At 41.0% G+C, this 26797-nt stretch overlaps 1 protein-coding gene across 1 annotated transcript in view; it reads left to right on the forward strand.

The window, feature by feature from the left end:
• Nucleotides 1-26797, forward strand: part of igdcc4 (immunoglobulin superfamily, DCC subclass, member 4) — a 140827-nt gene that overhangs the window by 33895 nt on the left and 80135 nt on the right. Inside the window, exons 3-4 of the mRNA XM_078529957.1 lie at nucleotides 3404-3545; nucleotides 16831-16964. Of these exons, the coding sequence (XP_078386083.1) occupies nucleotides 3404-3545; nucleotides 16831-16964 (276 nt within the window). The remainder of the gene's footprint in view (nucleotides 1-3403; nucleotides 3546-16830; nucleotides 16965-26797) is intronic.

The raw sequence follows: 26797 nt of genomic DNA on the forward strand, positions 1-26797 counted from the left end.
GATCAGAAATCTAACATTGTCTGGTGGGCTGCCCAAAGTTTTGCAATAGTATTGTAGAATGTAACTTAATGTTTCTCAATGCATTGAGGTCCCTGATCTTAGCTTCTGCAGCTTCTGAACAGCATGTCTATGTACTTCCCCATGTGGAAGCAAAAGCAAAGGAAAAGTTGCCTAGGGCTGCTACTGTGGGGTCAGTTCATGAATGACATTGACTTTGGATTGGGTCAGCAGCTTATGTTGTGTGGCAAATTTCTAAAGGGGGAGTACAAATAAAGTTGTCCTAAAAAATGTGAATGTGTTATAGCTATCAGATCAGAATGCAGTCTCATGTTTTTACAAGAGATACATTGCAGCACAGCTGCCTAAATACTATTGTTGTGGCGATTAATTTAATGTACAGATATTGGTGTAAGAATTGCAGTTTCAGAAAGTATGTGTGTGTGTGTGTGTATATATGTATATGTAAGATAGATAAAATTTAATGATTTTAGAGTTCAAAGATGCTAAGCATAACTTTTAACCTTTTAGATGTGCCTATCTTCTACTGTTCAGATGCAATTTCATGTTTTTCTGAAGCTGATTTGGCACTAACCACACTGTACTTGTGACCTAACTGGCATCTTTGATGTTTGATACACTGTCATATGTTAAAAGCAAAATACTGTGGATGCTGGAAATCTGAAACAAAAACAGCTGGAAAAACTCAGCAGGTCTGACAGCATCTGCGGAGAGGAATACAGTTAACGTTTCGAGTCCGTATGACTCCATCAGAACTGATGAAGAGTCATACAGACTCGAAGCGTTAACTGTATTCCTCTCCACAGATGCTGTCAGACATACTGTCATATGTTAGTTATGTTAAGATATAGTTGTCAGCAATGCAAGATGTTTCTATATAAAATTAACTTTTAAAAATGCCAGTGTGATAAAATGAGCCTATTGTGTTCAATGTAGGTTTACATTCCTTCAGAGAATTTCTTATGCTTTTAAAAAGTGAGCTATGTAATAGCATAAAATGTAACAAAAAAGGAATTATGTATTTAATTTCTTTTAAATCTGAAGGAAAACTGATGTATTTTCTCATTTCCTCAAGCAAGTCATTTGACTGCTTACGTGAAGTCATGTATTTAATGCAAGCATATTATTCGCTTGTGAATGATTTTCTCTGTTGACTAGTGGTAAAGTCAGTACCAATTCTAGTAAAGCCAAGGGGATAATGTGTAATCATTGGAAATGGCCATTGAAAAGCATAAGCTCATAAACTAGTATATGGCAATCTGTTACGTCTGCATGCATGAACCAGCTAGCGTTTGAATTTTTCCATATTTAATGTTTTATGGCTTTAGCACACAGAAAATCCTGTCATAATCAAAAGACTGATTATTTATATGAACATAGAACAACATTGCACCACATAGTTTGGATTGGGTTGAGTTTCCCAATATAATAATTCTTCAGATAGCACAGCCAAGATTGAAAGTAGGTAACTTATAATCAAGGTAGAGGTAAAAATTGGAGGCTTAAGATCAGAAGTCTCTACTGACAATACAAAATGAATAGTTAACACACATTTGTATCCTCTTCTCCAGTCCACTATTTTAATGGATAGCTTATTTGAAATAAACGGTTTATTCTGGTTTATTTTCTGTAAAAGTTGTGAACAGGTGAATGTCATAGAAACATGTTAAGCATTACTCAACAGTAACTTCTGATGTTTTAACATACTTTATTAAAATCTGGCTGCTGTGCTTTTGGAGAAGGAAAGAAGTAACTGAAACCATGATAAAACAAGAACTTTTATTTCCATTTCATTTTTCTTTTCGGTTTTGTATTTTAGTTTCTTAAGTGCAAAACATTTGAACTTTGTTTTATCTGAATGTGCTTGTGACTGGTAGATATTTGTTGTGAATAGTTTGTTAATGGTTAATCGAAAAATTATTCATATTTGAAGTGGCAGAGTTTGTAATAGCATTATCTATGTCTGTTGTTCTGCAATTAGCTTGTCAACTTAGTAACTTTAAAATGTTAAAAATTGTCACTCCACTCATTTCTAATGTGCTGCAGTGAAAAATTGCACTTGAACTTTACACACTGCCAATTTAATAATAGGTTTGTTGCTTGCTGTTAATTTTTCAAAAATTGTTTTCATCATTATCATTGTCAGTGGCAGATTTGTAACCAGCAACACTTCACTCTAATACAAAGGCTTTCTCCAGTCAAAAGAATGCATTTGTATTGGTTGGAAAACACAGAATCAAAAATATGTGCTGTTACATGCACAGCCAGCAACTGTTATAATTTACTGAAATACCAGTGAAACAAGTATGGCCATGTTAAAATTTTAATCCCACCACCATGACTCTTCATTAAAGTTTTGGTGATAGTTAACCTTCATAAATATCTTGTCCTCATCAAACATTGTGGATATCAAACTCAGCAGAGTATATAGTGTGTGTGAAACCAGCCTCCAAAGTAGGATGCCAAATTTGTGTCCGATTAGAAATATGACCCTGGATTTAACTTTTTTTGGTGGAAACTGGATGTTACAAGGTACTATTGGGTTAGTTAATTCACAATGTACCATTTATTCTTTATTTCAAAAAGTGTGAAAATGGGGATCATTTAGTAGCTACAACCAGTTAAATTCCTGATTATGAAGGAGCCTATGATTGTCCTTCGTTATTTAAATGCTCCACTTAATGGGATGGTTATGGGTATTATCGTCTTATCCACAAAGAGGTGGGCATATATGCGGCTTCATCATTCTCTCCTCAACTGAAGCATGGAGCATGGTGTATTAGAGAACTGCAGAAAAAAAAGAGAATTTGAAACAACTGCGTTACTCCAGGGATACAAACCAAAGAAACCGCAAATAAACCACCTTATGCTTAAGTAATTAATCTTTTGAATAATCTGCCTTCTAGTTCAGTGAATGTGGACTTCGGCCTATTCCCAAAGTGCAAAAGTATTGTATGTGTCTGAGGACCTCATTATCAAGTTTTGAGATTACTGTTCGATGGCTTTTAATAATGGCAAGAGATTTTTATTGTTAGAAAATCATTTTTCTTAAAATGTGTTGCCAAAATGATGAACATTTGTTAATGTGACACCGAAACATCCCTGAAAAGATTAAATTTAAATCCAATGCCATAATACCAACTGAAGATTGTAATTATTGTTGATACAGATTCCTGTTTTGAATTTTGTGTAAAACAGCAAGACAGCATTAAAACCAGTCTATTACGATACATTGGCAATTTCAAGGCAACAATATAATTATGATAAATGTTCCCTGGACTTAATTATTTTAATGTCTTGAAGTATATATTCAGCATGTGGTTGTTGCTGTAGCTCAGTTTGATTTATGTTTGGTTACACTTAAAGGAAATTTCTGTTTTGACAGCCTTGTCACGATTTCATCAGCAGCCTGAATCACAGATAGTGGAGGAGAGTGAAATTGCTCGTTTTGAGTGTGGAATTGACGGACTCCCACTTCCAGTTATCACATGGGAGAAGAACCAATCAACTATTCCAAATCACATAAGGTAAGTTCTCAAAGTCAATACTAATGTTCCCAATATAGTAGACTTAAATTTATCTTTGTAAACGAAATAACCCGTATATCCATTTGGTAAGCCTTTGGACTATTGTAGCTTAGTGGCTACTGATTTATTATGTGCTATGCATTTATCAGTGGTCAATCTGCTGCTCATGGCCTTCCCTCTCCCCCTCACTTCCCCCCCCCCCCCCTCTCTCCCCCCCCTCTCTCTCCCCCCCTCTCTCTCCCCCCCTCTCTCTCCCCCCCTCTCTCTCCCCCCCTCTCTCTCCCCCCCTCTCTCTCCCCCCCTCTCTCTCCCCCCCTCTCTCTCCCCCCCTCTCTCTCCCCCCCCTCTCTCCCCCTCCTCTCTCCCCCCCCTCTCTCTCTCTCCCCTCTCCCCCCCTCTCTCTCCCCCCCCCTCTCTCTCCCCCCCCTCTCTCTCCCCCCCCTCTCTCTCCCCCCCCCCTCTCTCTCCCCCCCCTCTCTCTCCCCCCCCCCTCTCTCCCCCCCCTCTCTCTCCCCCCCCTCTCTCTCCCCCCCCTCTCTCTCCCCCCCCCTCTCTCTCCCCCCCCTCTCTCTCTCCCCCCCTCTCTCTCTCCCCCCCTCTCTCTCCCCCCCTCTCTCTCCCCCCCCCTCTCTCTCCCCCCCTCTCTCCCCCCCCCCCTCCCCCCCCTCTCTCTTCCACCCCCCTCTCTCTCTTCCACCCCCCTCTCTCTTCCACCCCCCCTCTCTCTTCCCCCCCCATCTCTCTCCCACACTCTCCCTCTCTCTCCCACACTCTCCCTCTCTCTCCCACACTCTCCCTCTCTCTCCCACACTCTCCCTCTCTCTCCCACACTCTCCCTCTCTCTCCCACACTCTCCCTTTCTCTCCCACACTCTCCCTCTCTCTCCCACCCTCTCCCTCCCGCTCCTCTCCCTCCCGCTCCTCTCCCTCTCCTTTGTCAGAGCATATTTTCCTGCTTCCTCCTGGACATAACCATTTTGCTTACGACTCCCTGAATGCCAGCATTCTTCTGCCCAGGAAAGATCAGCCTGAGACTCTGAGGGTGCTGACAGAATGTGAATACCATTCCTTCTCTTTTCTTCCTTTTATGAATGTGGAGCAAAGCTCCAGTACTGGTACCAACAGCTCTGTGCTCATTTATTGCCTGCTTTGCCAGTGCCACACAATGCGGCTTTCCAGGGCAGAAGTATGGAGAGATAAAGGAGAGAGTGAGAGATCTACTGAGGAAGAGTGAGAAATGTATTGGAAATAGAAAAGAAAGCCATAGTCATAGAGAAGATTAAGAAAATGGGAAACCCATAAAGAAGTCAAAGAGTGAAACAGTTTTCTGAAAAATGTTTCTCCTTGATAAATGCCAAAAGAGATCAATTAGTACACAGGTAAAAATGGAAAAGCGCAAGAAAGCTACCAAGATCATAAAAATAGGGGGGTGTAAATTGAGTTTTAAGTCAAAAAATGGCAGCTTCACTGACTTAAAGTAGTCTTAAAATCAAACTCTTGCAGTTCAACAACTATGTCTGTTGCTCTTATGGGATCCCTACAAACACTCCTTGAGGGGCTCTAAGGCTCTGTGGCTAGATTTCAGGTGTTAACAAACAACAGTGTACGTACCTGGAAGGGGGTGCAGGTGATATGCAGCATAAGATTAATGCTAGCCCCTGTCTGGTCATCTGGCAATTGTGACATTCTTATTGTTTCAACACAGACCTAATTTGGTAACTGCAGCCTCCTTTTTCAAATGTTTGAAAGGAAATGACTGATATCGCAGCAAATTAGCAGTATTTAGCTTCCCAATTTTGACCCTGGGAATAGGAATAGCCTTGATCTATACTTGCATGACAAAGTTAACTACTAGAATCTATCTAACAAGATAACCACTGTAACCGTCAACATTAATTCCATAATTAAGGTACTGTTTAAATATAGTGAGCCTGCAGGAAACAGTACTTCTCGGAACGTAACCCAATTCTGTTTTTGCAACTTGTACTGATCCCCCTTGCCCTCCTTTGTCTGTCTAGCTCAAATAACCTATCCACTTGGACAGAATTTAATCCCTTCATTATTAATTGAAAAAATATTGGCTCTGGTTTCCACCATCCTTTGAGTTCATTTTGATTCTAGAGTATTATCAAAACTTAACTCAGGACTGTTACCATTTGTATTAGAATGGATGGTACAACATTTATTGAATTTGTTTTAAAGATAGATTGTTGGGGAACATCTCTTTTTGTCCTTTTTATGAAAGGAGCTGTGAAATCTAATCCTACACACTTTCATGCAATTTCAATTTTGTACCTAACTTTTCAACCATTGCATTCTTTTAAGCTGAATATTCTTAACCAGCAATTTGCATTCTTAAAAATATAGATTTTTCTTTGGAAAGGTAACGTGTTATACACAACAGTCGGAGGTAATTTAACATAAGAATAAGGCTTTTCATTGCACTTGTACTGTGTTCCTACCTATATTAATGGACTGGAACTTCTGAGCTCCCCAGCCCCCGATTTGTGGGGTACCCCAAAGATGTGCTGGGGAGCCACTCCTTGGAACTTCAAAGGTCAGGGTTTGCATGGCAATTGCCCAGAAGTGCAAACTTTGGGCAACTGCCCTACTCTAGGAACAATCCAAAAATGTGATTTAAATCGCAAACCTCGGATGGTCCTGGCTTTGTAACACACATAGTTCAGAAAAATTTAGAAGAGCTAAAACCTCTTCTAATTTTTGGCTAACTATTGTACAGGCCTAGACTGGACACCACCACTGACTCCCCGTGGGATTCCTGCCAAACCAAATCGATGCCCCAACCCCCTGCAAGCCTGACAGCCCTCCCACTGACCACCCCCCCCTCCTGATCTGACTGAACCTCCCTCCTGACTGCCGACATGCCTCCGCTGATGTGCAACCCCCCTGCCCACAATGCCTAATTCCCTCCCATCCCCCCCCCGCCTCCCAATCCTATCCACTTACCTTAGTGATTTACCTTCCTCCTGGCCTGTCAGTTTCAATTGGACCTTTAAACTTACCTGGTTTATGGCAACTAGTCTGTTAAAAAGGGGGGTGTGTCCTTCTTCAATCCGATGGAGCTGACATGCATCGCAGGACTTCAGAGACAGCTCTGCTGCCTGGACCTTGCCCAGCCTGAGTCAAGAGGTTGGGTGAGGCAGGCATGGAAGAAATTTGGAATAAGTAAGTGGGCATGGAGTGGCAATCCGACACTGATTGCACTCCGAGGAAGCTATGGCCCATTGATTTCAACGTTTGACCAACAACATCCTTTTTTTATCTAACATCTCAAATTGACAGCCAAGTTCAAATTTCAACCTGAGGATCCCATAATCACCTTGTATTTATCACATTAACAAAATTATGTGAAATTATAATATCATACATTATTGCTTTATGACTTCATACTGTAGCTTCTGCTGTCTCCAAGCAAGGTAGAATAGTTAGCATAATTTTTCTATTAACATTTTACAATTTAAAAAAAAGTTTACATCTTCAGATGCTGTTCTTTGCTGTGTCACAGGTCCATTGTTATGTAAATGTTAGTTTCTCTGGCAGCACCTCCAGGGTAGTTTTACAGCAATACACTCACTACTTAAAATACTATTTGTATTTGATATACTGATTGCTGTACAATTTGGTGGGTCTGTTTAAACTCCAGATTGTTCTTCTGTTCTAAGAGACTGTTCCATGGGTGTTCCAGTACTGGCCCTACTGGTCATTATTTGTGTGTAAGCCTTAACATGGAGTGTTGGCAGGTTATTTGACTGCAGGAAGTATCCCAGTCCAGTTTTTATGCTGCTCTCACACACCAAACATACTTGCTCTTCCAGTGGGCTTTGCTGGGTGCTAATTGGAAGTGGAAATCCTGGCTCATTTCCCCTTCCTTAACCCAGAGGCACAGTGACCAGATGTGGCAACCCTATTGTCACCTTGCTGGACATCCGCTAATTTAAGATAGGTAGGGAATTACATTTAGGACATGATGTGTGTGTGCGTGCGTGTGTGTGCCTTTTTCATAAATGACAATGTGCAGTCTGTGCATTTAATAGATATCATTCTGAACACAATTTTAACTCAAATTGACCAATGCGGTTGGTTGCAAAAATGCTGTGTCGAGATATGTCGAGTTAATGACTTAACTGGGTGAAAAGCTGCTGTGCAGAGAAAAAATTGAGCACGATTACTATATTTTAATATAAAAGATCGACAGAATTTTTTTTTACCAGTTGTCCACATTTAACAGATACATTATTCAATATTGATTGCAGTACTTGTAACCTTGCTGCAAGTCTAGAAAATCTGAGCTTTGCCTTTGGCCGCATTTCTCACGTTTTGTGAGACTTGGTTTTGTGAACTCACTATTCAGTTTGGAATGTCTGCTGTGATGCTTGAACAGAGCTATATTTAAAAAAAAATGCTATTTTTGATGTAGTTGGGAAAGGACTGCAACATTTTCAAGGAGATTGTGGATGCTTTTTTAATTAGCCTTTTTTAGTGTACAAATAACATGTCCAGAACTGTTGCCAGAGGTAAAAATCAATATTATATGAAGGTAAAATTCCAGCTTTGAAAGTGCATTATACTTGTGTGTTTATGTGGGAGTGGATTCAGATGATAAGTGACTGTGCCATTTAATTAGTATTGATTATATTCAAAATTTTTTTAGCGCAGTTAAATGCACAATTTTCAATCAGTAAATCTGAAACTTTTAATCTTTGTAATTATCAGTTTCATTATATGTTTGTCACCTGATGCTTCTCTTTTGGAGACTGTCATATATAGCCGCAGGTATTCTGCATTGGATATGAATGAGACATCACCTGCGTAATATAGTGCAAGATCTGAGCATTTTGTTATATTCCCCCCTCTGCTGCCCTTTCTGTAGGAGCGATGTAAATAAAGTTTGTTCAATAATGACTGACCATGTGTTAATTTTTACAGGTGCAACACACAGCAATTCATGCGTGCTTAAACCATTGACGAGATGCCACAATCTGTAATTTGTAGTTATGGCTTGTGATCACGCTTTAGATATGATAACTTGCTCAAATCTGTTTCTGTATGATTCGGCATTTACTAATCTGATCTGTTTTACTTCAGTAGAAACAAATGCAATTCCTTTTGCATGTCTGCAATATTTGCTGTTTTGCAATTTTTGGAACCTTTGCTTTAAAAAGGACACCAGCATTTTGGAGAAATCGAGAACTGAGATTTAAGGATTCAAAGGTTCCAAAAATTGCAACCAGTACTCCAAATGTAACTTAGTTTTTTAGAAAGGTAATATAGCCTGCTTTGACTAATTCGACACCCCTGTGAATAATCCTAGGACTTTAGCGTTTTTGTTGAACACCTTGTATTTTAATGCTTGCCACGAATTAGGAAAATCTTTCAGATTTCCAGCTTTATTAGTGAACTTGCTGGCCCAAGTGCAACAAATCACATTCCAAGACTTGAGTTCTAGTTTATGTTCAGGTGACCTGCGAATGCCAGCCTATATGGTATATGCATCCCTTCTGTGGCTGTTGGCAATCACAAGATAGGTTTTGAATTTTTTACTCTTACTTGCAATTATCATTTAAGTTTCCTTAGCAAATTTGGTGGTATTGCTGAATGTGTACTCCTCTTATTGGGTGGCAATAAACCGAATAAAGTGCAGTATAATTTCCAATTATGTGAGCCCAGCTAAAGTTAACTGTGTGCCCATGTGGACTATTTAATTTGGGGGTTAATGCTTTGATGTTGAGCTGATTAAAATTGCTGCCTGGAGAACATTTTTGCCACCTCTGGCACCACACAGGCACAGAGGCTAGTTTAGACATTTTTCCAACAGTGGAAATTCCTATGGGATATCTATTGCAATTTGAACAAGATAATAGTCAATTATGCATGGGCATGTGAGACAAACAGGGCTAGAGACTGTTTTGAATTCATAGGTTTTGTTACCTTCATTGGCCAGTTAGATTCTTCCACAAAGGTGATAGATAGATACATTAAGCAAAGTGAAAATCTTATTGCACTCCTAGTTCATAGAACTGATTTTTCAAGATTTGCGGAGAACAAAACTCCCAGTTAAGCATTAATCAGTGTTTCCATTAGAGAGACTATTAATTTAGATGTTTAGTCATTTAATTACCTTAGTTGTAGTGTTAACGGTCACACAAGTGTACTATAGTATTCTGAAGTTAGTGGACATGTTATAATCTAGAAGAGACAGTGGAAACCCCATAATACCCAGATAATTTCTAAGTCAATACAGGTAGTGACTTGACTGATGCTTCTTGGACTTTTTTTTTAGAATGAACTTGATTGTGTACCTTAAAGCTGTTCTTTGGCAAAAGTCTTAAACCTTTGCTCCATGTGCACTGATGGAATCCAAATGGATTTTTTTTACCAATGGACTTGAACCTTATGTTGACTTTCTGTGCAGTTTGGACTTCTCTCTAATTGCACCTAACTGCTTTGCTACTTGGCAAAAGAAACAATGGAGAGATGAGGAGAAACTTTTTCACAGCAATTGGTTAAGGTCTGGAATGTGCTGCCTGAGTGCGTGGTGGAGGAAGGTTCAGTTGAAGCATTCAAGAGGGAATTAGATTATCATTTGAAAAGGAGGAATGTACAGGGTTGTGGGGAGAAGGTGGCGGAATGACGTCGTGCTTTTATAAATATATAAGGGCACCAATCACTCAAGGGATTGGGTAAACACGTTGTGAGTGCATTTGTTGAGGCCAGGCACATAAGAACAGCTATACAAAGGTAGAAAAGTTGAAGATATCAGCAGCAGAGCTGTGTGCTGTGTTTAGTTCACAGGCCAAAGTGAAACTGAAACTGAGACTGACTCACAAGACACACTTCCCTTCTAGTGATAGCATGCTGCTATCCCTTAAAGGCATATTACAACATCCCCCTTTTTAAAGATGCTATCCCCCTCCTTCCAAAGAAATATAACTATTTACGATACACGTTCATGTTTTGTTGCCATTACATAAGTGTTTGGGTTGGTGAATCTATGATCCACTGAAGCATAGAGGTAATCTGCTGGTATGCCCAGATCTTGTAACCTTTTCTGGGGGTTTCTTTAATTGCTCTCAGTGATCTGTCAGATTGTCATTCCTGAATGTTGTTCCTGGTTGCATTTGGGACCTTGTCCTCAATGCAATAGGATTGCTTGAGGAGCTGGAATGGATCTGACTTGTCCTTGGTTATGCCTCATTGTTGCCCCTTTGTGTGTAATAACTTCATAGGACCTTTGTTCTGAACAAATCCTTGTCACCGCGGCTGGTAGCCACGTACCTTCTGTGGGATCTTGGATGTGAACTTGTTGTCCCAGAACTTGGCAGTTCTGCACGTGCATTTTTATCGTGCACATTGGCCATCTTCTTTTGCAGTGTTAAAAGCTGCTGTCTAGTGCTTGAGAGAGTAGAATGGCAAAGAGTAGGTTAATTGGTATGCACTGGTTAGCCAAACACGAGCTCTGTTGTTGATGGAATAGTTGCATTTAAAGGTGCCCCTTCTCAGGTGTAACATTGCAATGTGTAGATCTTGCTTGGTCTGCCTACATTTGAGAATGAGATTTCACTGTGCAAATCATTCGTTCAGCTAGGTCGTTAGATCTAGGGTAAGGAGGAGTAGTAGCAGTGTGATCGATATTCCACTTCTCTCTCTCATCCTGACATGGCTCACCAATAAATTGTGGACATTTATCTGTAATAACCTCTCTAGGAGCACCAAATAAACTGAAAATGGCACTTAGAGTGTGTGCGACAGTTGTGCTTGACGTATTGTGCAATTGTCAAGTAATGGGGCACTCGGTAAAGTAGTCGAAGATGATGATGATGAAATGAATGAGGTCGGATGTGATTTTGGGCCAAGGAGAGGTGGGAACTTCATGTGGAATTGGCGGTGCTTTATGCTAACTTGGCATATGCTCTTGACATGCCTCGCTCTACTGACGACTTGAATGTCATTGTTTGTACCTGTTCGTGGCCAATAGACTGTCTCTCTTGCAAGTCTTCTCATCCGATCTGTGCCCATGTGGAGTGATGAAGTTGCTGCAGAATATCAGATCACAAAGATTCCTTTTGATGACCTGCCTGCCTTTAAAAATGACTCTCTGGGACATGCCTAGATCATCCCAGTAAGGCCAGCATGGTCTCGCGTATTCTTGGACATGCTGAATTGAATCAGACCATTCTTCATTGATGGCTTTCCACAGATTCTGTAATGTAAATCTTTCCCCGTTTCTTCTTGTAGCTGCTGGCATTTGTGTTGCATGAAATGTACCAGATCAATTTGGAGAACATCTCCAAATTCAATGTTGATCAAGGCAACTTGTAGACTCAAGGATATATCTTCTGTTTTCACTGGGTTAGACAATCTGCTAAGTGTATCTGATGTGACCACCAAGTTACTTGACTTGTACCTAATCTCACGATCATAACCTTGAACCTTTTATCCAGAGATGTTACAATCTTGATGCATTGGTCAATGGTTTTCGCCAAATCATCTCCAGTGGTTTGTGGTCGGTCTCCTCCACAAATCTTTTGCCAGATAGATAGGTATGAAAACACATGATTCCAAGCGCTAAAGTTAATGTTTTCCCCTTGATGTTGGAGTAGTTTGATTGCATTATGGACCAAGATTTTGAAACAAATCCATTGGGTTGGCCCTTTTTGTAGCATGCATGCCCCCAGGCTTTTCTGTGAGACATCCATCTCCAGGGTAGTTGTCTCCCTAGGGTTGCACAATTGCAATGTCGATGCTTCTGATACTGATTGTTTCAGTGCTTTGAAGAGGTGTTGGTGGTCTTTGTGCTGCAGGAAAGGCACATCCTTTCTCAACAATTCCCTTAACAATGAAGATTTTTGACTGAAACTGGGAATTTATAGAGACTAGAAATTAAAGAGACCTAGACATCTTCAAAGATCATCCTTATCTTGAGGAGTTAGCAAGGCTTTAATGTCGTCTGTTTTACTTGGATCGGGATATATGCCAGCACTGGAATAGATAGAATCAAAGATATCGATCTGCATGTTGATGGCACATTTCAGACTGTTAAACACCAATCCCTCATTACGTGCCACTTGCATTAGTAAGTGCAGATTATGGTCACATTCTTGCTTTTTTCCCCCCACAACAGTAACATCACCGATGATACAGTTACATCATGGCACAGTGCCTGTAATGCAGTCCGTGTGAGCTTGAAAGAGATCCTGCCTAACAGCCCGAAAGGAAGTTGTTGAAAACAGTATCGTCTGAATAGAGTACAAATTGTAGTAAGCTCTTGGGGCTTCTCTACGAGATTTACTGATCAGTAGCCACACTTTACTTCAAGCTTCAAGAAGAATTATTACCTGCAAGCCTGGGATTTAACTCTGCTAATGTAGGTATTTTGTAATGATAATGTTTGAAAACTGCGTTTAAATGTCATTGATCAAGACATTCTCAATGAGCCCGTCCTCCTTTATGACACATGTAGTTGAGCTTCACCATTCTGTGTGCTCTTGTATTCTTCAAATGATTCCATCTTGTTGTGCAGTTGTAGGTTTTGCCATGGCTGCCTATGTCTGTGGATACATGTCTTTTAGAATCCGCGGAAGTAGGATGTTGGAACTTCTTCCTGTGTCAATCTTGGCCAATAACGAATAGGCGGCAACTTTCTTTGGACAGATAATTTGAACCTTGGCAAATGCTTTGGATGGCATCTGTGTTTTCCACGAGATGACGTTGTGGAACATGTTCACTGCTCTTTGTCTCGTTGAGCACATCATCATCGTTATCTCATTTGTAAATCACCTCATGCATTTGTTTCTGATGGGATACTGGATGGTTGTTCTTATTGCTTGAAGGTACCCATTATGTATGGTCTTTTTGGATCAGAGTACAGCTTTGTAGCTGCATCAGCTTTTGCTCTAGTGCATTGCTGCTGCCAATGACCCTTTCTGCCACATGCCTCGCAGAATTGCTGGAAAGCTGGACATTTACTTGGTGAGTGCAGAAGGCCACACCTTCCACATGTTTTGCTAGGTTGAGGTATTCTAGTGAGTGTCAACAATTGAGGTTGTGTGTTAGGACCTGTAAGCCTCGTTAACCTGTGATAATCGCTTTGTGCTTATGTCCATCATTGAGTAGCTCTTAACGCTATACTTTTTGGGCTTGGCTAGTAGATCTTTCGGGAATGCTTCCATGGGAGTGGATGCGATCATCAATTCTGTCTGCTAGCTGTATGTTTGAAAAATCACAGTACGTACTCTTTTCTCTGCACCTGCTGATGAAGTGGTCTATGGATTCTGTAGGCTGTTGTCGAAATGACATGAACTCTAGCAGATGAATGCGGAAGTTTAACCTGGTTCTGAACCAGCCTTCCAATGTAGTTTGTATCTTTTGGGGAGCCTTTAGCTCTTCTGCTGTTAATCCTGACGTGTTCATTCTGTGTAGACTTTCATTTCCAATTGGTAGGCAAATTTTTATGGCTTGCGTATCTGGTTCAGATACACCCAAATCAAGAATCCATAACTCTGTATGCTGTTTAAATATTTTGAATTTGTATAGTGGGTCAGTTGCATCCCAATTCAAACTGGGGAATTTTGTGAATATTCTGACAATATCCCTTTGACCTTTCTCCTTGTTCAATTTATTGTTCAGCAACTCCTGAAGCCACCCATTCTAATTGTAACCTTCTCTGGCCCAATTTTTCTGATGGCTTTGTTTTTTTTTTGTTTGACTCTCCCTCACTTGCTATCAGTCTGGTCCACACCCTGGTTACTTGTCTTTTCCAACTGAGCCAACCCAGTGCTGCTCCTCTCGACGTACTGTCCCACTCACGGAACTGACAGCTTATGCGTTGCGATTTCAACATTGTCTGATGCTGCTAACTTGTTGTGGCCTGACCAAATTGTCGAGGGTAGCACGATAGTATGCCATGTAGCACGATCTAAGTCTGTTCACCATGTTGTACCTGTGCTTAATCATGTTGCCATGCTGTTTGACCATCGCTGAACATCATGTTATATTTTTATAATATTATAAAGGCACCAATCGCTCATAAGGGGTTGGGTAAACGCATCGTGTTAAGACTAGGAACATAACAGCTATACAAAGGTAGAAAGCTTGAAGACATCAACAGCAGAGCTGTGTGTTCTGTTCTGCCCACAGGCCAAAGTGAAATTGAGACTGTATCAGATGACGCACTTCCCTTATAGTGATGTCATGCTGCCTATCCCTCAAAGGCATCTTCCAACATTCGGTGCACTGCTCATTCGGAGAACCGTCACAGAGATGATGGGCGAAATGATTTCCTCCTGTGCTGTAACAATTCTGTGATACCTGTGGTGAAAAACAAAATTTTTAAAAGTATATCTTTTCTGATTTATGTGCATCAGTCACAATGCACAGCAAGGATTGCCGCATTTGCGGTTGAAAAAAAAAGTTTTTAATTTTTCTCCCTCCCTCCCCAAACATCTGTAAGTAGCTACAGTTATGGAAGGCATACTGTTCTAGTAATTTCCTGTGAATGCTATCTTGAGTCTGTGAAGCACACTCATCTCTAAGTCAGATGGCTACTACTATCACCACTACCTGACTTTAGCAGATTACTGTATCTGGCCTAACACTTCGTTGCAGCACAGGAGGTGCAATATTTCAGGTAAGATGTGTTAAATTGAGGCCTGTCCATTCAAGTGTACAACCACCCCTTGTTTAGCATGCCTAATGTGTTTCTTAAAAACGACTTGCTAAATGAAAACATGCTAAATGAAAATCACTTTCCCATAAGCTAATATGTAGTAAGAATGGGTTAAGTTCCTGACCTGTAATTTTTACTTTAAAATCCTATTGACTGCCTTGAACCTAACTGGCTGTTACTAACTCTTGATAACTTAGTAACTCTTTCAACTTTCACTTACCACCTCTCCTGACTCCCGAACCCCTCCTCTCATAGCTTTCCCCTTTGACCCCTCCTGGGAGAGTGTAGGAGGGTCAAGGGGAAGCAGCGATTGGGAGGGTCGGCGAGTGATAGGGCCAATGAGGGAAGCAGTGAGCGGGAGGGTCAGAGTATGAAGGTGGCGAGCTGGGGAGGGAAACGGGGAGGGTTGGTAAGTGGGGGTGAAGTGATGAATGGGAGGGAAGCTGGAGGATTGGGAAGTAGGAGAGGTATCGAAGCGGCAGTTTTTAAAAAAGACTCCACATGCTCAGTAACCACGCTAAAATGAAATGTCCGCAGCGCTATTTGGGGAATGTCCCTAATTTACCAACCGGGCTAAAACAAAAATGTGCTGTTAGCATGTGGTTTAAACAGGGTTACCTTTTATATTGCAGATCCCGTGTCAGTATTTGAAGAATCATGGATGAGTGGTTCCAGTGTTTTTGCTGTGTACAAATTGGCTACTGTGTTTGCTTACATAAGTGACTGCAATCCTAAAGTAATTTATTGGCTGTGAAGCATTTTGCGTTGTCTTGATGATGTGAAAGGCACTATATAAATGCAAGCTCTCTTTCTGGAGCCATTAGTGTGGGAGATGTACAAAGGTTTTGGGCGGGCAACTGAACATGGGCATGTTTTGAATGCCACAAATGTTACCATGATGGGAAAATGAAGTTCAAAATTACACTTCTAACTTGGACCTTTGGAAACCATCAAAATGCATGTTCCCTTAAACTGTTTTCCTTTGGACCTGTATCATTTAATGTAGCAGATGGAATTGAATTGTGCATTATTTTGTTTTTGGTTGCACTCATAAGTGGGAATTCTATTACTATCACAAGAGGAGAAACCATTGTAAATGGTTTTCTTTCTGACTTCGGATTGCAGGCACCGCATTGCTTCTATTAGGATGTTTTTTCACAAAGAACCTGTCAAGTTGCAAGCCACCTCCTCCAAGAATTTCCCGTATAATAAATACTTAACCAACTTTTTTTGGCTTCTTGGTCTGTTGCTCTGTAAAATGTCTTAGCAAATAAGTAATCAGGTTTATTTAGTGTAGTTACTGTGGTGCATTTTTTTTGCAACGTTAAATATTTGTTCAAGTATCTACATTTTAAAATATCTTAACATCTGTTGCATGCATCCCAAACAATCAAAAGTTGTTAGTTCATTAGAATTCAATTATTTTTAAAGTGACCCTGTTGTCAGAATTAAGGGTAGATTTAAATTGTTTAATTTCAAATCACTTGCATCACCTGATAATTTTGGGTCCATTAATAGGGAAAGTACTGTGATTCATTATAAAATCAATTCATTCCTTTCTTGGGTTAAAAGTTATAGCAACTTTGGATTTGTTTTTCAGATTTATAGTCCTCCCAAATGGAATTCTGCAAATTGTAGATGTGCAAGAGGGTGATGCTGGGGTATATCGCTGCGTAGCAACAAATGCAGTTCGGAAGCGTTACAGTCAGGATGCTACTCTCACTGTATTACAAGGTAATGTTTTAACAGCTGCATCACATTACAAGGAAATCCTTGGAATTTGTAGCAAAGCTGGTTAAGAGCAATAGTTTCTCCTGGAGAAGATGAAGATCCATCCATAAATATCAGAATTGAAATCTATTCTAAGGTAGCATAACAAAAATTTTCACTTAAAAGTGCATTTGTTAAACTTTGGATTCAACATTCAGACAGCTATGTTTGGGAAGTCTCATTGTTTGATAGCTATTCTACATTGGGCCCATGGTAAGTACAGAATCAGATGTGTTACAGACATTCATTCTGTACTGTACGTTATAGGAAAAAGACTTTTTTTACTTCACTAAGCTTGATACACAAGTTGAAATGGCAGATAAGCTGTCAAAAACAAAACCGTTGTGGCTGAGCTTTTGTTTGTTATCATCAAAACCTAATATGTACATGGGATTTGACAAAGCTTAGTACTTATTAGTGGTTTATCTTGTCTGACATCCTTGTTGATTTTAACTGGAACTTCAGCTGGAATCAGTGAAAACAAAGTTTTTAGGGAATGTTTGTAATAAATAACATGGTTGATTAAAGAGGTATTCAGTTACATAATGGTAAATGATAAGTATATGGATAGTTAGAAAGGGTTTCTGAAACTGGAAAATGCCATGAAGTGATGGGGGTGGTGGTGGAGTTGTTCTTTGTTACTTTTGTTATGTTAGCGCTTGCATAATATGTGAACTGTTATTCAAATGTCCTGTGGAAGGTCTAATCTCATTATCTGTTGTTAATTCTGAATAATATAACCCAAAATAAGACACAACAAAAGAAAATTGATCAACACTTACAACAAATCTTGTGTAAAAATGTTCACTGGTGAAGCAGCATCACAAAATGGAATTTAGTTGGCTTCCACTAATCAGAATTGCAGTGTTTGATATATATGAATTTTGTGTGCTTTGTAATTCTATACTTATTAGTTTTCTAAAAATTTGCTAATGGAATATAAGTGACAGTGCCATCACCACATTTATTGCAGAGTCTAGTTGCCCTGAGAAAGTGGTAATGGATCATCCCCTTAAACCACTGCATCCCTTTTGCTAATGGTGTTAGGTAGGGAATTCCAGGAATCAGAGAGGCATAAAATCATGGAATGGTTATAGCACAGGAGGAGGCCATTTGGCCCACCATGCTGGCTCTGCAAGAGCAATTTAGCTAGTCCCACACACCTGCCCTTTCTGCATAACCCTGCAAATCTTTTCTGTGCATTCCAGATCCTAACTATAAAAAAGTATTTCCTCATGCCACCTTTGGATCTTATGCCATTCACCTTAAATCTGTGTCCTCTGGTTCTTGACCCTTCTGCCAATGGGAACAGTTTCTCTCTATCTACTTTGTCTAGACCCCACATGATTTTGAACACCTCCATCAGATCTCCTCTCAACCATTTCCTCTCTGAAGAGATGTCAAGGTACCATCATATTTTTCCTGATATCACTGGGCTACTGTAAAGCAGGCTTATGTTGGTGTGTGTGTAGATAAGTGGGAAAGGTGTTTGATTTTCAAAGGGACATGGAAAATGTTTACAACTGGCGGGATAAATAAGACAAAGTTATTACATTGATTTTTCCCAAAAGTGCTGGCCATAATGATAACATGAAGAAAACTAACTTCTAAAGACAAGTTGAAACAATGGGATTTACAGATCAAAAAGAGAGAAATGTATTTAAGGAAGGATGGAAGGCTGTGAGGCGTGTGTGAGATCTTGAAAGGTGCACTGTGGGAAACCGACTTGGGGAGAAAAGCCTCTAGCCACCCTGGATAAGTTTGCTGTTCCAGTAACCAAAGTGATGTTAAAAACCTTTGGAATTCCATTGTCCAGTGGGTGCTTATAATGTTGCTGGATGACTTTATAAATTCGGAATCTATTTGGACTGTTGCCTTCAAGGGGGTGTGTAGTTGGGAGACTTGTTAAGTAGAAATTTTAGGAACTGGGTAATTGTAATCTTCTGTGTTTAAGTTGTTTATGCTTTTGTTAATAAATGTTTTACTTTGATCTTTAAGACCTCTAAAAGTGGTAGTGGACTCATTACATCTGACTTCAGTACACAAACCTCGAAATAAATACAAATTGCAAAATCGTTGTGATAGCGTGGCCAAGTTACCCTTATAGATTTGGTCAACCTGGCAAATATCACCTGCCATATCATAACAGAGGACACCTTCAGCTTCTCCAATCTATCCATATATATGAAGTTCCTCAGCCACTCGTAAAAATTTCTATACCCTCTCTAAAGACTTCACATCCTTCCTAAAGTGTGGTGTCCAGAATTGGACACAGTATTCAGGTTGAGGCCAAACCAGTGTTTTCTAAGGGATCATCATAACTTCCTTGCTTTTCTACACTATGCCTCTGCTTATAAAGCTTAGGACCCCTTATGGCTTTTTAACTACTTTCTCAACCTACCCTGCCACCTTCAATGGTTTGTACCCATAGACCCCCAGGTCTACCTGTTTCTGCTTTAGAATTGTACCCTTTGGAGGGCCAGGAAGTGAGCTACCTGCTGAACAGTCCCCAGCCTCTGTCCTGTTTGTAACCATGTTGTTGATGTGTCTGGTCCAGTTAAACTTCTGGGTAATGGTGGACCTCAGGATATTGAGGATACAGGATTCAGCAATGATAATGATCAATGAGCCTGCCAGTTTGAAACTTGATGGAGATTCATTGGCCAACATTTCTGTGGCATGAATGTTATCTTGTCCATATCCAGTTGCTGACATTGAGAAGTTGTAAGTGGAGCTGAACAACAGAATCAGCAGCAAATTAAGATTTTTATGCTTTAAAGTCTAGTTTACAATGTAAAATTTAAAGGGGTGGAAATTCTAGTGTTTAATGCTATGATTGTAAGGCACTGCTCTTAAATTTGTTGAATATGGCAGTTCTCTTAATATAATGTATGCTGATTTTTTAAAAAATCATATTCGAACTGGTTATTCATAGAAATGAAAAAGCAGTCAAAGGAACATGTTTGGTGATGTCAGCCAAGAGTCTTTATGTGGAACCTATTTAAACCTAGTCAATGTGCTGTGTACACTTTCAGGTCAAATTTTAAATTGTACTATTCTTTGTCCAGTTTTGCAGTTTCTAGGATATGCGATTCTTTTTCATGTTGACTTGCAAGAGTAATTTCTCCACATGAACTGTAGTACAGTGGCCTGCTGTTACAGTAATTTCTTGTGCAGCTTTTTAAAAATCCCAAATTTAAGGTTAAGGTATAGTTAAACAAAAACCTCGTGTTTGTAGAATAGTCAAATACAAATGAAGGTGAATGAATATTGTGCATCTACTTGCTGCCTAATAGATGTTTACAGGATTGCCAGGATGACTATGCCTACTTTTAGCTAATACATTTAACTAGTATTGACTAGAAATTTTTAGGTAATACATATTATCCATTTAATAAAACAAAATTAACTCATAATATCTTGCTGAGCAATAAATAAGTTTCAATTTTTACTGCATGATTTTATTCAAAAATAGCTTATTTAAAACATGTTTCACCAAATCTTTCCTTAAATAGTATACATTCAAAAATCCACTAGGAAAATTAATATTTTATTTATTATAGTTTTTGTTGAAATTTCTCTCATACAACGGTTTCATTGCATGTAAGTATTTAATATCCAGTGACTCCTTTTTTGAGAAAGGACAAAGATATGCAGACTTTTTCCTGTACCATCTAGAACTTCTGCTCTTATTCTATAACACTAATACAACACAACACTGTGTGTCACCCCAAGCATTGTCAATCTCTCCGGTCAGTCTTCCTCTAATAATCTTCCATCAGAATGCTGTCATTGATTTTCCCTTTTCCTTATTTCTGCTGATGGGATTGGTCCCCTCGTATCATGACTTGTTTCTTAATTCATTGCCTGCCAGGTTAGATTTCAAATGCTGTGCTTAATGTCTTACTGACTTTATATCCTAAAAGCAATCGTTGCTAGCTGCACCATATATTTGTTCCAATAAAATTGAAGGAACAATCCTGCGTTATCAATGATGTAAAATGTTTTTTAGCTGCTGAAAACATCAGCAATACTATTCTGCTATTCAGGTGCCAATGTGTAACTGAGTGACTGCCTGCTGAGCAGAGGTGTAACAGGCTGAGAGAGATAATATCTTTACTAGAACGTCTCCTACTAGCTAAACTTTAAAGCTTCAAGATATTACTCGATGGACTACTTTCTTTGTCCAACACCTTTATCCTTTAATAAGATACAGTAAGCTATATAGGCCTTGAATATCTGGAAGGGTTCTGCCAGTTTCCTGTTGTAACTCTGATGAAACCCATCAGAAAATGGCAGAGACCTAGTTGCATTGTAAGGGGTGGGACAGCGGCCCAAATTTTAAAAGATGAATGCCAGAGACTAGAGCCAGGGACACAGACTCCTTATCTGAGTTACCGATAGCCAGGTGCAGATGGAACCCCTATATATTTTTGGAGTTGAGGCATACCAGTCTCCAGATAGGTGGAAATGGGCACAACTGATGTATTTTAAGGTGGGGAAACTACTTTTGGGCATTTGATTCTCTTGCTGTGGGGTGTCAGCAGGTGCTGGCAATGACTGACTGTTTCAGATTATTGCCTGATATCCAAGGTTGAATCAGCTGCAATTTCCTTCAGCTAAACATTGAGAATACCAAAACAATTACCTTTAACCTCCATCACAAGCAACAGCAACCTGTATTTATATTGTGCCCTTAATGTAAAATGTCCCAAGGTACATCAGAGGAGTATTTTAAAAAAAAACTTGATATCCAAAGCCTCATGAGGTATTAGAACGGGAGACCAAATTTGGTCAAAGTAGTAGCCTTTAAGGAGTGTCTTAAAGGATCAGAGAAGTAGAGAAGCAGAGAGGTTTATGGAGGGACTCCCAGAGCATAGAACCCAGTAGCTGAAGGCATAACAGCCAAAACAATGAAGATCAAGAGTGCACAAAAGGCTAGATGGAATTGGAGGAACACCGAGATCTGAGGAGCTAAGGGGTGGGAAGGGTGAGGCCATATAGGGAGCCAAGGACGAGAATTGTAACATTGAAGTGTTGCCAGGCAAGAGCCACGGTAGGTCAGTGTGCACGGGGTGATGGGTGAAAGGGACTTGATATGATTTAGGATACATCCAGCAGAATGTTGAACGAGTTCAAGTTTACAGAGGATGCAAGGTGGGAGGTTGGCCAAGAGAGCATTGGAATAGTCAAGACTAAAAGTAACAAAGGCATTGATAAATATTTCAAGAATAGATGAGCTGAGGTGGGCGGCCCGGTGGCTCAGTGGTTAACACTGCCACCTCACAGCTCCAGGGGTCCGGGTTCAATCTTGACCTCTGGTGTCTGTCTGTGTGGAGTTTGCACTTTCTCCCCGTGTTTCCGTGGGTTTTTGCCAGATGCCCCGGTTTCCTCCCACCGCCCAAAGACGCGATGGTTAGGTGGCTTGCCTACAGTAAATTGTCCCCCTGTGTGTGCGTGCGTGCGTGCGCCTTGTGATGGATTAGCATCCCGTCCTGGGTGTACATTGCCTAGCGCCCATTGCCTGTCAGGATAGGCTCCAACTCCCTGCAACCCTGAATTGGATGAGATGGTTCTGGAAAAATGAGTGAGATGAGCTGAGGCAAGGGTGGAGATGGGTGATGTTATGGAGGTGAGAACAACATAAGAAATAGGAGCAGGAGTAGGCAATTCAGCTCCTCGAGCCTGCCCCGCCATTCATTACGATCATGGCTGATCTCATTTTGGCCTCCACTCCAATTTCCCGTCTTCTCCCATAACCTTTCAACCCAATAAGAACATAAGAAGCAGGCACTCTTGGTGATGGAGAGGATATGGGATCAAATGGGACACTAAGGTTGAAAGCAGTCTGATACAGCCTTTAGTATTCAGGAGAGGAATGGAGTCGGTGGCTAGGGGATAGAGTTTGTGACAGGAATCAAAAACAATGGTCTGCTCAATATTGGACTTAATACCACCTCACTTCCCTGTTACTGTTTCAGGCCAAGTCAGCTCTTCTGCAACCTAGGCGACCCATGAGAGTCCAACTACATATCTTCAAAACAAAGACTATCTCCACCTATATAACATTGCCTACCTCTGCTCCCACCTCAGCCCATTTGTGGCTGAAATTCCAATCCGTGCTATTGTCATGTCCATAACTGATTCATTCCAGTGCTTTCCTGGCTAGCCTCTATGAACTTAGGATTCAACACTCTTGTATCCTAGCCTGTACCATGTCTCACTCGGCCACCAACCTGTCCTGACTGACCTGTCTTGGCCCCTGGTTCAAATTTAAAATACTCATCATTCTGTTTAAATCCCTTTGCAGTTTTATCCCTTTCTCCAGTTCTATAATCCTATCTCACAGTTCTCCAGACCTTTAATTCTGACTTCTGGTGAATTCCCCCTTCCCTTTATACCACCACTGTGATCGATTGCTTAGCCCGCATTGACTGGAATTCCCCTCCTAAACCCTTTTTACCTTCTTTAAGACTTCTTAAAATGTACCATTGTGGGTCATCCCTCCTGATATCATCTTGGTTTAGTGCCTGTTTCAGATTACGCTTTGGGAATTTTTTCTACCTTCGTCTTTATTTGTATGGCTGGGGAAGCAATTTTATAGTTTGATGTCAAGGTTAACTATCAATTCAATGGCTTCAACTGACATGGTATGAATGGTTGTGATGTCACCAGGAATGGATCACTTGGTGCTGAAGTTCAGTATATGGGCGATGGTCTGACTTGGATGGCTGCAGTCACACTGAGCTGTTCCTCATGTTCCACTTGTGGAGAAGATGGCCACATCTTCCCTGGCCCTATCTCAAATGGTTGAGGGTTGTCCAGATTTTCTATGGGTGAAGGTTGAAACCTGGGACTTCAACACCTGGGTCAGTTACCAGGTTGTGGTTGGTGATGGTTGCAGTTAGCCAGGAGGTATGCCATCAAGAAGTAGGGCTGTTGTCAGTTTTAGGGTGCAGAGTGCATTCTAATAAGCATTACAGGATTTCAGACAAGTGTCAATGGGAGTGCTTCATTAGCTGTCAGCCAGTGAATTTGAGGAGGATGTTTTCCCTGCAGACATCAGGTGGTTCAGTATGTGCCAGCACAAGAAGCCACTCAAGCTGTATTGGTTTCAATTTACCAGAAATAATTCTCATGGCTTCCTGGAGGTGGCTCCCTACCATGTTTGTGTGCCGGCTCCTGAGCCAGGTTGAGCAGCAGTATTTGCAGTTAGGTAGACCAGGGCGAGTGAAGCAGTGCATAGTGTTTGGTTTTGCTGCCCCATGTGGTACCCGCCAGTTTCTGTACGAGATTGACTCTTGCCCTGACCTTGCTTCTGGTGCTCTAGAGGTGGTGTTGGTAGGTCAATATATAATCAGGAGTTATGCCAAGATATTTTGGCATTGGGTTGTGGGTGAGTGGTCCACCACAGAACTGGACATGGAAGTTAGGGAAGGTTTTCCACCCACGGAGGTTGACAGGGCCCTCAACCGTGTCCGGCCCATCTCCCGCGCATCCGCCCTCACACCTTCCTCTCCCTCCCAGAACCATGATAGGGTCTCCCTTGTCCTCACTTATCACCCCACCAGCCTCCGCATTCAAAGGATCATCCTCCGCCATTTCCGCCAACTCCAGCATGATGCCACCACCAAACACATCTTCCCTTCACCCACCCGGTGGCATTCCGCAGGGATCGTTCCCTCCGGGACACCCTGGTCCACTCCTCCATCACCCCCTACACCTCAACCCCCTCCCACGGCGCCTACCCATGCAACTGCAGAAGATGCAACACCTGCCCCTTCACTTTCTCTCTCCTCACCGTCCAAGGGCCCAAACACTCCTTTCAAGTGAAGCAGCGTTTCACTTGCACTTCCCTCAATTTAGTCTACTGCATTCGCTGCTCCCAATGCGGTTTCCTCTACATTGGAGAGACCAAACGCAGACTGGGTGACCGCTTTGCGGAACACCTTAGGTCTGTCCACAAGCATGACCCAGACCTCCCTGTCGCTTGCCATTTCAACACTCCACCCTGCTCTCATGCCCACATGTCCATCCTTGGCCTGCTGCATTGTTCCAGTGAAGCTCAACGCAAACTGGAGGAACAGCACCTCATCTTCCGACTAGGCACTTTATAGCCTTCTGGACTGAATATTGAGTTCAACAATTTTAGATCATGAACTCTCTCTCCTCCATCCCCATCCCCTTCCTGATTTCCCCCCCCCCCCCCTTTTTTTCCAATAATTTATATATATTTTTATTTCCCCACCTATTTCCATTATTTTTAAATGTATTTCCATCCTTTGTTTTATCTCTACCTTGTAGCCTATTTCGATCCCTTCCCCCCACCCCACCTCCACTAGGGCTATCTGTACCTTGCTTGTCCTGCTTTCTACCCTTAATGTCACCTATTAACACATTCCTTAGATAATATCACCACCTTCAACACCTCTTTGTCCTTTTGTCTATGACATCTGGCAATCTCCACCGATCACTGGCCCTCTATCCAGCTCTACCTGTTCCACCCCACCTTAAACCAGCTTATATTTCACCTCTTTTCTATTTTTCCTTAGTTCTGTTGAAGAGTCATACGGACTCGAAACGTTAACTGTGTTCCTCTCCGCAGATGCTGTCAGACCTGAGTTTTTCCAGGTATTTTTATTTTTATTTTTGTTTTGGACATGGAAGTTCTTGCCTTCGAGTGTTTGGCTGGAAAGCTGAAACAATAGTCTTGGCAGTGTTTGGTCGAAGTCTCCATTTTCTGAAGTAGGCTTCGAAAGAACATAGATCCTCAGTGAGTGTTTTCTCAATGTCCTGAAGTTCTTTAGCTTGAAAAATCAGTGCCAAGTCGTCAGCATATGCGATGAGCTGTGACTTTGTGGGAGGGAGGTCACTGGTATAGAAGCTGAAGAGAGCCAGTGCAAGGACCTTGTGGGCAGCTGATTTCCAAGGTGCACACTGAACTGTCGGTTGCTGATCATGGAGTTGATTAGTTATAGACTTTTCACACAGTGGATGACTGTTTGGAGAGTTTCAGCAGCATGTGTGCATGGCACACTGTCTTGGGACAGGATAAGTCAACAAAGGTGGTTCCTGACTTCAGGCCCTTCTGGAAGCTGGTCTCAAAATATGAGGTCAGTGCCTGGATTGCTTGGAGCAGTTGTGGCCTCTGAAAAACCCACCTGTTGAGTGGGCATTGCTGTTTCCATGTTTCTATGTTAAAGGTGCTTTATAAATGTAAGATAAGAACATAAGAAATAGGAGTAGGGGTAGGCCATTCAGCCCTTCAATCTTGCTCTGCCATTCAGTGAGATCATGGCTGACCTTGGCTCTGGTGTTGGTTTTGTTGGTAGGTCAGTATATAGATGTAGTAGCAATGTTGCTTGTGCCCACATGTCCCATGTAAAAGTAGGTGACCTTCCACTGACTAAACACTGACTAGACAACCACTGGAAATATTTCTCTTATTCTGCAGATGTGTTCTGCTGTTTTTTGCTATATTTGATCTTTATTTCAATCCATCATATTTTTAAAAAGGCACAAATTTACACTTAATGTCACGGTAGTTCAGCTTTTTAATTCAGTTAGAATAATTAAAGTAATAGAGGAAAAACATAACTTGTATTAACCATCTTTATTTAAATTGAATGCGGTAAATAGAATTTTTTTATCCATCCATTGGATGGATGGCCGGCAATTGTTGCCTATCCCTAATTGCTCTTAATATTAAGAACGATAGTGGTAATGTTAATGATTTGGAAATCCAGATGCTCATGCTAATGCTCCAGAGAGATGAATTCAAATCTTAACATGGCAGC

This window comes from Cetorhinus maximus, chromosome 26 (genome assembly GCF_964194155.1).
Source record: "Cetorhinus maximus chromosome 26, sCetMax3.hap1.1, whole genome shotgun sequence".
Lineage (NCBI taxonomy): Eukaryota > Metazoa > Chordata > Chondrichthyes > Lamniformes > Cetorhinidae > Cetorhinus > Cetorhinus maximus.